Raw genomic sequence first — 13360 nt, forward strand, 5'->3', positions numbered from 1 at the left:
GAGAGAGAGAGAGAGAGAGAGAGAGAGAGAGAGAGAATGAATGAGAATATAAGACTGAATGAGAATATAAGGGCAGAGGGGTATCTCAATTTCTTTCTGGAGGCAGCTATTTCTTCTTCCTTCTTAGTGTTATGTGTCTCCTGGGGCTGCGCCAACTTTTCCCTCTCCTTAAGTAACTAGTTGCTCATACTATGTTGAGACTTATTTTTCTCCTGTGCTTGGGTTTTCTTCTCCATTCTGCTGCTGCTTTTCCTCTTTGTTCATCCTTGATTTTTCCTCTGCTGCTTAATTTTCTTTTCTGTCCAAATCATCTATCTCCCTTCTCCTCTCCCCAAGTTTTCTTCTCTTTCCTCCAGTTTTCTTCTTCCATTTCCTCTTCTTCCTCCTCTACCCCAAGTTTCTTTTTCCTGCTTCTCTTCCTCCTCCTCTCTCCCAGAGGTGCTCCCTCCCCCATTTCTTTTCCTCCATTTCCTGTGTCCTAGAATATTTGCTTCTCCCTCCTTTCCTAGCCATGAGGCCTCCTGATCCTCCATCTTGGGGCTTTCTTTTTCCCTTTATTCTGAAGACATTAAGCTCCTTCCTTTAGGCCCAGTAACCTTCATCTCTTTAATGAACAAGAAGGTTAGGCCATTGCTTGCTGGGTCTCTATTTTTTATTTTAAATGTATTTAGTACAGGGTCTACAGTGTCTCACTATGTAGAATGGTCTTGTAGTGATTCTCCTGTTTTCAGCCTCCCAAGCGCTAGGATTATAGGCCTGCACCACCACACCCATTCTCAGTGTGCTTTGCCTAAGCAGGTGCTTTAGTCCGCTGAGCTATCTTGCCAGCCCTTCCTTGTTATTTATGAGGGTCTCCACCATTTCTTCAACCATGAGGTCCTATCTTTTCTGGAAGAACTCAAATTCTTTTCTGGCATCTGCTGATAGGTGTTTGTACGTAGTACCAGGGCCATTGATCTCTTAGTCTCCGTGGATGCCTTTCTTTTCTTCCTAGGGACTTTTTCCTGTCCCTTTTGTCAGCTGTCTCACCAACTTGGATTGGACCCTGGACATTGAGACTGTGTTGTCAAAACTTCTTTTCTATTCTGGAATAGGAAATTGTCTTGCCCATTTGGCAGATTTCAGAAATTCAGAATTTAAAAAATATCATCTATCTGCCATGCCCAGTGCTGGAACTGTTTTACTCCAGGCCCTGAGGTTAAATGGAGAGAGGGGCACTGCATTTTCTATCATTCCATGCCCCTCTTTTTCATTTCTTTTTTGGTAAACCAATTTTGTTAAAAACGGAATAAAACAAATTTAAGTGCATGTAATTCTAAGTTTTGGCAACTTTACATCCCTTCCCCATAAGATTTCCATTGTGTGAGATAATTCCTCTTTTTTCTTTTTCTACTCATGAGCTACCAACCTTTTAATGCCATAAAAAGATGATTATCATTGTATTATTAGCCATAAACAAACGATATGTAACTCTTTTCCTTTTTTGGGCAGAACTGGGGATGGAACTCAGGTCCTTGCACTTGCTAGGCAAGTGCTTATTCTGCTGAGCAATCTCCCTGGCCCCTCTGTAATTCTTAAATAATCCCCAAAACTTATTTCAGCCAATATTTGTACACTTAATATTTCAAGAGTCAGTTATACTTTACTTCCCATCTGTTTTTGGCCTTTTGGACTTCTTAGTAGTGTATTTTTACATATATTAGAGTATTTTTATGTTTTCAGGTTTGTTTATTCTTTTTTTTTTTTTTTTTTTGGTAGTACCAGGGATTGAACTCAGGATCTTGTGCTTGCTAGTCAAACACTTATTCCACTGAGCTATCTCCCCAGCTCATCTATTGCTCTTTACAGTTCCTTCTTCACTCCCACTGTCACATATTTGGTCTTTTATCTCTCTCTCTCTTCCATTTGTATGTTATATTTTTAATGAGTTTCTGAAAATTCTTTTCCCCTTTTTTCACTGAAGATGAGAGCTTACAAAGGTAGAGAAGTGAATTATTTTCAGGGCTTCATTAATTTGCTTTTATACAAATGTTACTTTACTTAATCTAGTTATGAATTTTAAATTAATTTTTGTACCTCTACCTTTTAGTATCATTCGTGTTTTGAACAGATTAATCATTGAATATATTTTGTTCTTACTAGTAGAATTTTGCATTTGTTAGTGTGTCTATTTCCTAGAATAGTGCTTGGTACATAGTTGGCAATTAACACACTCCAGAGTGGCACTGTTGCCGCAAAATTAACATGTTAAAATTTTAGCTAATCTAAAACCTTTTTTTTTTTTTGCGCTGTGAATGCCTTACGGGCAGCTTTGGCTGGCTTGAGTTGTGGGGATCGAACCATAGCAACATGAGCCTGACTGCTTTGTTGAAGCAACCACTTAAAGAGCTGAGCTAAGGGGCAGGCCCCCTGAAATCCTTGTTTCTAAAGCTCAAATCAATGCTGTTTCTCTTTGTTTTTTTTTTCCCCATAATTTTATTGATAACCAAATAGCAACGAGACAGTTTCAAATCAAATTGGTAGGACAGTTTCAATAATTAACACATTGCATACATTCTTCCTAGTGGGTTAATTGCTGTTCAAATGCGGACATGATATCCTATTTACAAACACCATTAGAACAAATCACTCTGTTCATTAAGAAAATGTAACTATATATCTATCCTAACCACTTTGAATACACAGATACAAAATGGACATTCATCTGTATACCCTTTTTTTGTTAAGTTCCGTTATTTGAATATTATAGATGTGTCAACTCAGCAAAATATTCTAAAAGAGTCCAGTAACCCATAGTAGTATTGGGTCTTCTGCGTGACTGGCAATGTCAGAAATTGTTGACCTGAGACCCCTATAGCTCAACATAACAGCATGGCTTTACTTCTTCTATTTCATTTTTATACTTTTCTGTTGGATGGTTAAGACCAAGGTAAAGGAGGACCTATGCAACAAGAGTTGTAGCTTTTGGGTCTGATAAGGTCAGCGAAATCTCCTCAGGATTTATCCTGAGATCCTGCACCTCAGATTGTAGAACCTTTGTCAGTGTCAGCCATGTGGATGAGTCACGGCCATTGCTTGGCCAATGTGCTCTCTGTGAAAGCCTGAGGGAATGTTTTCTCTCCCCCCAGGTGAGTCTCCCTAGGCACACTGTACATCATCGATCACTTTCCTCTTTGGCCCCATAATCTTCTTGATCAGAAAATTTGGGACACTACCGAGGTACATGACGTTACAGTACAAGTTCTCATATGTCCTGAGTCTTAATTGACCTTAGAAGGCTAGGGCCAAAATGTTGGCTTTCCTTGCAGCCCTCCTTTTTCTCTAATTTTGGTCTGCAAACTTAGGTTGTTAACCATCCAGAAGACAAGCTTATTGTTGTTACCATACAACTTAGGCTGTTAAGCTTAATCTCACTATCTGTCTGCATATCAAACATCTTAGGCATAATATGGAACAGGTATTTTTCATCAAGTATTGATATGTTGAATTTTAAGTCCCTACAAAATATGATAAAAAACATTTAACAATTAAAATATATTTTAAAAACAGGCATAAAGAATTATATACTTCTTATGTTTACGCCTAAGTCCAAAAATCTCACCATATACAACCTTGAAGCAGGACAGTCCCACAATATTCCTTTTCCTGTCTCTTGCTATCATTTACCACCCCCTTCTTTTTGAACAACCATCTACCCGAGAGACATCATAGCAGCAAATGAAATGCTGTTTCTGTTTGGAAGCTTTCCTTACTTCCCAGTCAAAGATCTATTTCACTAGTCTTTTTCCTTTAGTAAATTAAAGACATTTAAAAATAATCACCAAATAATTTACAAGTTGTGATAATTACTATGAAGTACAGGACTTCATTTGAGAATACACCTAATTAGATAAATTGCTGATCAATAAAAAATTTTATGGATGGTGCTGGGGACTGAACCAAGGGACTCATATGCTGTGCATGAAAGGCTCTTCCACTGAGCTACATATTTAGCTCAGCGAAGAATGTTTTGAGAAAGTGTATTCAACAAAAGTACCACTGATGATGTTAGGATTTACCCAGACAAAAAAATACAAAAGGATAGTACGACCAGAGAATATTTTCAGACCTTAAGTAACAGAAAAATTATTCTTTTGAGGAACAAAAAAGAAAGCCTATTTTGGCTGAGGATATAATCTTATTTCATTTACATAAGCAAAAACTAAGACTTTAGTGAATATAGTGAGGTAATCAGATTAATAGAGCCTAGGTCATTGATGACAAAACTTGTAGCACTTTCAGTGATAAAAAACAACCTACTGTGACATGCATTTCTTAGTTTGTCATTACAGCCCTAGTTTCAAAGTTTGTATTTTCTAAATCCTTAATGTTTTTGCCATTGTACTTTGGCATTCCCTAGAGAAAGTGTGAACCAAAACTTTTCTGAGCTCTGGTAATTTTATTTCTTTTTTAGCATCATTGTATTAGTCACTTTTGCATTGGTAGGATGAAATACTTGGCCTCTGAAACTTAAAGGTTATTTTTGCTCATTTTTTCATATATGTATTCGATTCTATAATTTCGTCCTCTGAGAAGTGTGTGTTCATTTCGGATGCCCATTTCTGGATTGGGTCTTTAAATTTTGGGACCCTAATGTTTTTTAGTTCTTCATAAATTCTAGAGAGCAGACCTTTTTCTGAGTGTTTATTAGTTAAGATTTTTTCCCAATTTGTGGGTTGTCTTTTCACTTCGTTGGTAATTTCTTTCGACATGAAAAATTTCTCAATAAGAAGAGTTCCCAGTTGTTAATTCTTTCAAGTGTTACCCATGAGATTTGATTTTTGTTCACAAACTCTTTGCCTACCCCTATGTCTTTAAGGGTTCCTCCTACTTTCTTTTCCAGGAGATTTAGTATTTGTGTTTTAATGTTTAGACCTTTAATCCATTTTGACTTTACCTGGTGATAGACCTGCGTTAAGTTTTATTTTTTGGCATAGAGAAAGCCAGTTTTTCTAGCACCATTTGTTAAAGAGACTGTCTTTCTTCCAGTGAGTATGTTTGGCCCCTTTGTCAAAGACAAGGTGGCTAAGTGTGTTTGTAGTGGCTTCTGCATCTTCTGATCTATTCCATTGATCCTCAGGTCTGGTTTTTTTTTTTTTTTTTTTTTTTGCCAATAGCATGCTGATTTTATCACAGTAGCTTTGTAGTATAATTTCAAATCAGAAATTGTAATGCCTCCTGCCTTGTTTATGTTGCCCAGGATTACCTTTGCTATTCTAGGTCTTTTCTGGTTCCAGATAAATTTTAGGAATTTCTATAGGTCTGTGAAGTATGTTGGTGGTATTTTGATAGGGATTGCATTAAATCTGTGAAGCAATTTTGGGAGTATGGCCATCTTCACAATGTTGTTTCTTCCTATCCAGGATCAGGGAATATCTTTCCATTTGATGAAATCCTCTATGATTTCTTTTTTCAGAGTACTGTAATTTTCGTTGAATAGATCTTTGATTTTGTTAGTTAGATCAATTCCAAGGTATTTCATTTCCCGTGGTGCTATTGTAAAAGGTATTGTTTCTATAATTTCCCTTTCAGTCTGTATCTGTATAGAGGAATGCTATTGACTTTTGAGTATTGACTTTGCATCCTGCTATGCTACTGAATTTGTGTATCAATTCTAGTAACTTCTTGGTGGAGTTTTTTGAGTCTTCCAAGTAAGGTATCATGTCATCTGCAAATAATGATGGGTCTTCTTCTTTACCTATTCTTATTCCTTTTATTTCTCTCTCATCTAATGGCTCTAGCTAATGATTCCAGAACTATATTGAATAGGAGTGGTTATAGAGAACATCCTTATCTTCTACCAGATCTGAGAGTAAAAGGTTTCAGTTTTTCCCCATTTAGAATTATGTTAGCTGTTGGGTTGTCATAGATGACTCTTGTCAGATTGAAGTAGAGGCCATCTATTCCAATTTTCTGTAGGACTTTGACTATGAATTAGTGTTGGACATTGTCAAAAGCCCTTTCTGTATCAATTGAGATGATCATGTGGTTTTTGGATTTGGCTATATTGTTATAGTGTATTACATTTGTAGTTTTGCATATATTGAACCATCCTTATGCATCCCTGGGATGAATCCTACCTGGTCATGGTTTTAATTTTCTCGAAAATTTGCTGTATTCTATTTGCTAGGATTTTATTGAATATTTTTGCATCTATGTTCATGAAGGAGATTGGCTTAATAGTTCTCTTTTTTTACTTGTGTCTTTCCCTTGTTTTGGTATCAGTGTAATACTTGCCTCCAGGAATGATTTTGGGAGGATTGTTTCCTTTTCAATTTCATTGAAGAGTTTGAGGAGTATTGGGATTATATCTTCTGTAAATTTCTTGTAGAATTCAGCTGTGATTCCATTAGGACCTGGACTTTCCTTTGTCGGTAGGTTTTTTAATTACATTTTGTATTTCATGGGCTGTTATTGGGTTATTGAGAGTTTTTATATCTTCTTCATTCAGTTTTGGTAATTTGTACCTTTCTAGGAATCTGTTCATTTGTTCTGTGTCTTCTATTGTGTGAGAGTAAGGATTCTCAAAGTAGCTATTGATAATCTTCAGAATTTCCACTGAGTCTATGGTAATTATACCCTTTTCATTTTTTATTGCTTGTATTTGAATTTTTTTTCTTGTTTTTGATGAGGTTAGCTAGGTGCTTATCAGTTTTATTTAATCTTTCAAAGCACCAGCTTTTTGATTTGTTAATTCTTTGAACTGTTTTCTTCATCTTGATTGAATTAATTTGTGCTCTAATCTTTGTGATTTCTTCCTGTCTTTATGCTTTGGGTGTGGTTTTCATTTCCTTTTCTAGATGTTGAAGGTGCAGCATTAGGGTGTTTATTTGTTCCCATTCTGTTTTACTAATTTGTGAGGTCAGAGCTATAAATTTCCGTGTAAGAACTGCTTTCATTGCATCCCATATATTTCGACAAGTTGTGGTTGAATTTTCTTTGAATTACAGATATTGTTCAATTTCTTCTTTAATTTCATCTGTGACCCGTTGGTTGCTGAGTATGGTATTGTTTAATTTCCATGCATTTATGGGGTCTTTCTGGTTTCTTTTGTCGCTTATTTCCAGTTCCATTGCACTGTGGCCAGATAATATGCATGGGATAATTTCTGTTTTCTTGCATATACTTAAGCATGCCCTATGGACTAGTATGTGGTCTATTTCAGAAAATGACCCATGTGCAGCTGAAAAAAAAAATGTGTATTTAGTTGTGGTTGGGTGGAACGCTGCATATGTCCACTAAGTTCATTTGTTCTAAGCTCTGGTTCAGTTCTGCTGCTACTTTGCTAATGTTTTTCTGCCTGACTTATCTTTTTGATATAAGGGGGTGTTAAGGTCTCCTGTTAAGATTGTGGTATTAGATATTAGATTTTTCATGTCCATTAAGACTTGTCTTATATAGTTGGGTGCTGCTGTGCTTGGTGTGTATATATTTCTAAGTGTTACCTCTTCCTCTTGAATTTTTTCCCTAACCAGTATATAGTGGCCTTCTTTATTTTGTTTGATCATTCTTGGTTTGAGGTTGAGACTGTCTGAGAACAGGATTGCTACCCTTGCTTTTTTCTGAGGTACTGGGGCATGTATAGTATTGTTTCCCATCCTTTTACTTTTAGCCTATGAATATCTTTATGAGTTAAGTGTGTTTGTTGTATACAGCATATTGTTGGATTTTTGTTTCCTAATTCATTGTGCTAGTCTATTTCTTTTACTTGGTGAATTGAGTCCATTTACATTGATGGTTATAATTGAGATGTATTGACTTACGATTTACATGTTATTTTCCTCCTGTTATTTACTCCTTTTTCTCCTGTGTTTAATTGTTTGCCGTATTTAGTGGGTTCCTTCTGTTCTTGTTCGTGGAGTTCTGATCGTTTTGGTCTTTTTCTAGAACAGCTTTTAGTAGCTTGTGTAGGGTTGGCTTTGTCGTCATGAAATTCTTTAGCTGTTCTTTGTCATGAAAGTGTTTCACTTTTCCATCAAACTTGAAAGTGAGTTTTGCAGGGTACAGTAGTGTGGGCTGGAATTTGTTTTCATAGAGGACTTGAAGTACTCTGTTCCATGCTCTCTTGCCTTCATGGTTTGTGAAGAGAAGTCAGCCGTTATTCTGATGGGTTTTCCTTTGAATGTGATCTGTTTTTTTTCTTTGTTGGTTTTTGGTATATTGTTCTTGTGCTAGATTTCTGGAATCTTGACTATTATATGACTTGGTGTGTTTTTTTTTAATTTATTTTTTATTTTTTATTTATGCGTGTGTGTGTGTGTGTGTGTGTGTGTGTGTGGCCAGCTCAGCTCAGCCCACCAGGGGGTGGGGGCTGGCTGGCATGTGGTGCTGGGGGATTGAACCACGGTCCCTGTGCTTTGCTAAGCTTGTTTTAAATAGGTGCTTTAGACCACTGAGCCATCTCACCAGCCCCCTTGGTGTGTTTTTAATTGGGTTAATGTTCTTTGGAGTTCTGTATGCTTAAGTGATGAATGTTTCCTCATATTTGGGAAGTTTTCTGCTATTACTTCTGCCCATATTCTTTTTATATCTTTTGTATTGACTCCTTCTTTCTCACTGATGCCTATTAGTCTCACGTTGTTCATCTGTCTTTCAGGTGATCAGTTTTTCCTGCATCCTAGTTGGTTTTTTTTCTTCTTTTCTTTTTCTAGTTGATCTTTTCTTACTAGCTGCTTTGGTGTCTTCAAGACCTGAAACTCTGTCTTCACTTTCACTCAAATGGTTTTGCAAGCTTGTGATTGAGATTTTTACATCCTTTTTATCTCTTTGCCCCTGCTTAATGTGATCTATTTCTTTCCTGTGTTGCTCTTTCAAGGATTCCATCGTTTTTCTAATTTCTTGGTTTTTTTTTTTTTTTTAATCAGTGTTTTCTTGAAAAGCAGTTATTCTTTTCATTATAGTTACCCTTTTTACTTCAGAGATTATTTCTTTTTTTTTTTTTTTGCGGAACCGGGGATTGAACTCAGGTCCTTGCGCTTGCCAGGGAAGCGCTTATTCCACTGAGCCATCTCCCCAGCCCCTTCAGAGATTATTTCTGATCTGATTTCTTCTGCACATTTCTGCAGTTGATTCTTTACTTTAGACACTATTAATTCAGAGATTTCTTTTTCTATTTCAGTGGTTTTTTCTGATCTGGGGTCTTCTATGCTTTTCTGCAGTTGTTTCTTTACTTCAGACACTATTAATTGAGACATTTCGGCTGTGTGATTCCCAATTTCTTCTGTGCTAGTGTGTTCTGCACTTCTTCTGGGTCGGCTCATGACTTGAGATTGCTTTTTGCTCTTTTATCCTGTCATTTTGTATAGTACTGTCCTCTGACTTTTGGTGTAGAGCTTTGGTGCAGTTATAACCTTAGCACCTGCTGAAATTCATATATGAGAGATTATATGATTAAGGCAGTTATATTTTGTATTTACAGAACTATAATAAGGAACACTAGTAATACGTAATGATATTTAGCAATTGACAAACTTGGATAACTAGTGGGTTTGTATTTTAGACAGTAAGATCAATCATTATGTCTATATAACAAAGCAGATATTAAATTGGGAATGTGTGTTTAAGTTATTTCCACTAAGTTCTGTCTGATTGCCTCCCCTTGATATACCTGGTGTTTTCCATGCAAACTAGTTTACCCCGGTTACCTTTTGCCCCTGTCTCAGTCAAGAGAGAAAGAGGGAGGATGCTTTTATAGATCTGAGTCTAGCAAAGTGTCTCAGCTTATTGGGTGCAGATCTGCAAAGTTTGAATTCTACCAGTTGTGCCTGGCTTGGGTCTGGCTGCTATGCTCAGCTTCTTCCTGCTGCAGCCCTTGGAAGTGAACCCATTTTGCCCCTCTGGCAAGATGTTGTCCTCCAGGATTAGCTGGGTGTTTCTGGTTCCTAGCCTCTCTGCAGGGACTTCAGCCGCAGAGTTTTACACCAGACCTGTATACCAGGCCTGGATTGGGTCTAGAGAGGGGTCCATAGAGAAGGACTGCAGGACTCACTCATAAGTGGGCCTGGGCTGGGTCTGTAGGGGTCCAGTGGGCGCAGGGGAGCATGGAAGCTCTCCCACACACTTGCCGGGCCTGGGCTTGGGCTGTGTCTGGGGGGGTCCCAAAAATGTGCTGGAAATTCTCACACACCTGGCTTGGGCTGGTTCTGGAGGGGTTTGGAGGGGTTCTGAGAGCACGGCTCAAGGTCTCATTTGCACACTGGGCTTGGGCTAGGTCTGGAGGGACTCAGCGGGCACAGGGGAGCACAGAAGCTCTCCCACACCCTTACTGGATCTGGGTGTGGTCTGCGTCTGGAGGGCTCCAGAGAGCGCAGTGGAAGTTATCTCTCACATGCCGGGCCTGGGCTGGTTCTAGAGGGGTTCGGAAGGGTCCTGAGAGCATGGCTGAGATCTCACTCACATGCTGGGTTTGGGCTGGGTCTGGAGGGGTCCAGCTGGCGCAGGGGAGCACGTGAGCTCTCCCAGACACTCGCCAGGCCTGGGCTTTGGCTGCCTTAAAGGTTTTTTATAAGCCATCAGTATTGGTATCCTCTGTCTTCATTTATCTGTTGATTTATTTGGGATTTGTCAATGGAATATTATAGCTGACAGAATTTATAACAAGCACTTATATTCTGCTTTTTGTTCACTATTACACCACTGTAAACTTGATCCACCTCTGCCAAATAGTTAATGTTTCACAAAATAAATGAACTCCTTTTTGAAGTTGATTTTCAGGCAGCTGATAAATTATTGAATCAGTATTAAGTGTTTTAGGTTTTTTTTTCTTTTCTTTTTTTTTTTTTTCTTTTTTTTTCACATTTATGTGGATGCGAAAGGGGAGGGAGATAAAAATTGGTCTGGTACAAAGGAAGAGTTGGGCAAGATTGTGCACACACGTTTTCAGTGACATTCTATAGTGAGTTGTCCACAGTCCATGAAGTGACTGCCTGCCTCTTAGTAGCCTTCATAAACATCAATGGCATGTCATATGTGTCCTATATTATTGCAAGTTGGTGACTTGTTAGCTTAGAGACCAGTTTCAGGAACATTTTATATAAGGGAACTTTTTCTGTAATATTGCTTTTTGTGACCTGATATACTTGTGGTATGAGGTTTATCAGATAACTTTTGCCTCTCCATTCTTTGGTTCTCAATATATTTTTTTCCACTAAGATTACTGATTGTAACAGGAAAGAATGAATTTTATTTTATTTTACTTTTTGGCGGAACTGGGGATCAAATTCAGGCCCTTGCACTTGCCAGGGAAGCACTTATTCCACTGAGCCATCTCCCCGGCATGAATTTTATTCTTAAGCTAATTTTTGTATTCTCATGGAGATTTTTGTGTGTGATTTGTATATCTTGTTTCTTTCAATCTGATGAAGGAAAACATGTTAAAATGATTAACTGAAGGTATTGCTTTACTTGTTTTAATATCCTTAAACATTGCTTATGAGTTTGCTTGAATGCGGATTGTGGAGTTACCTTTTCATGACTCAGGGTTTGATGGTAATATGTGCCAAATGCATGTTGAAAATTTTTTCAAAGATACTGCTTTGTTATGAAGAAATTGCCATTTAATAGAGAACATTATACATCATTAAGGAAATAGTATTTTGTTTAAATATTTAGTATAATACGTATACAAATATTTTGAAGTATACTTATTTCCCTTTATAGTGTTACCCATCCTCCTTGGACAGCTAGCTTTTTCTTTAAATGATCCTTGTTTCTTGTTTGCAGGCAGCTATCAATGGCGTAATACCCCAGGAAAATGGCATTCTGCAAAGGTATGTTGTAATGGCTTAATAGAAGATGCCAGTTTGGCAGAGGGGGAAAAGGAGAAAGTTGTTAGTTTTTATTTCACTTTTTAGTTGAGTTTTTGATTTTTATTGTATAAGTTCATTAACATAATCATTTTTTTTGGTAGGTTTTGTTAATTATAGTCTCCACAGTCTACAACTTTTAACTACAAATATTTTTTTCAAGTTGAATACTACTGTATTTTAAGGTGCTTCTTTTTAATTTTAAGAAAGCTTCTCAAGAGCTTCTTTTTAATTCATGGGATGGAGGGAACTGAATCTTTTTAAGCCATTGATTGGGAGTAAGAAACAGATACGATCAGTAGTCACAGAATATGACTATCATCTATTTGGGCTGTATCCAAGCTTAACTTTAAATCGGCTGCCCTCCTATTTTGGTTTCTAAATCACATGATAACTTTCAGCAGTGAAGGTAAAATTTGGAGTATGAAGCCAAGAAAACTGAAACAGTTAAAACGTATTTAAGTTAAAAATAAATTAATAACTTAAAATTGTAGATTCTGATTTTAGATTAAAAGAACATACTATAAAGTCATAGGAGGTGAAAGCATTCTTCTTTCATGTTGTCATTTACTTACTTGACACCTTCCCACCCACAATTCAAACTTTGGCTTGAGTTTTGGTGGCCTGATTTCTAAATTACTGAAACATGATCTGCTTAAGTGTAGAAGAGGCAAACAGAAACAGCCCACTAGAAATAAACATTGTTTTTGAGAAGCAGAAAAATGCCATTGCAACAACATTAAAATATTCATGCTGAATTATGTAATATACTTTATAGGAAACTATACATACTTAGGATGGAAGCAAAATTCTGCTCAGTATCTGACCAAGCTTAATGATCAGTTGTTTTTAAGGTGAGGCATATATATTCCACCACTCTTTAAAAATTGTTTTCAGGGGTTTTGTTCAGAGTAAATGTAGCTGATTTCCAAAGTCTGCAGCCAGCTTTTTGTTTTGTTTGTTCAGTCAAAAGCACTCAGTTAGTTATATTGAAGATATTAAATAGAAAGCAAACCAGATAATTACTTTTTCACGCTCATTTAAAAATTTCTTAGTTTAGAAAGATCGGAGTGCTTGTGCCAGAATTTTTGTTGTACCATTGTGGATTTGGCTGCTGGGTTATGAATACATACTAGATACATCTTGCAAGGATAGTATTTCCTTTGAGTGACCTGTAGAAATTCCCTTTTCTCTTGAAACATTCTTTCTCTTTCATTACAGATAATGCTTTTTGCTTACTAAGTTACATATTTTTTTGAATTCAATTTCATTTATTTATTATGTTGGGTTGCACTGCACCTCCTTAAAATGCCACCAAATCTTCAATTTGGTAAAATAATGTTCACTTTTTATTCTAAATTCAGTGTACAGTTAAGCAGCTTCCAAATTCTGTTTCAGCTGCCAAAATTTATTCTTTTTTTTGCCATAATTTTATTGATAAACAAATAGCAATGAGACAGTTTCAAATCAAATTGGTAGGACAGTTTCAATAATTAACACACTGCATACATTCTTCT

At 36.9% G+C, this 13360-nt stretch overlaps 1 protein-coding gene across 1 annotated transcript in view; it reads left to right on the forward strand.

Moving 5' to 3' along the window:
• Positions 1–13360, forward strand: part of Faf1 (Fas associated factor 1) — a 424408-nt gene that overhangs the window by 73902 nt on the left and 337146 nt on the right. Inside the window, exon 3 of the mRNA XM_004639141.1 lies at positions 11761–11807. Within this exon, the coding sequence (XP_004639198.1) occupies positions 11761–11807 (47 nt within the window). The remainder of the gene's footprint in view (positions 1–11760; positions 11808–13360) is intronic.

The sequence above is a fragment of the Octodon degus genome, unplaced genomic scaffold, assembly GCF_000260255.1.
Source record: "Octodon degus isolate 3935 unplaced genomic scaffold, OctDeg1.0 scaffold00107, whole genome shotgun sequence".
Lineage (NCBI taxonomy): Eukaryota > Metazoa > Chordata > Mammalia > Rodentia > Octodontidae > Octodon > Octodon degus.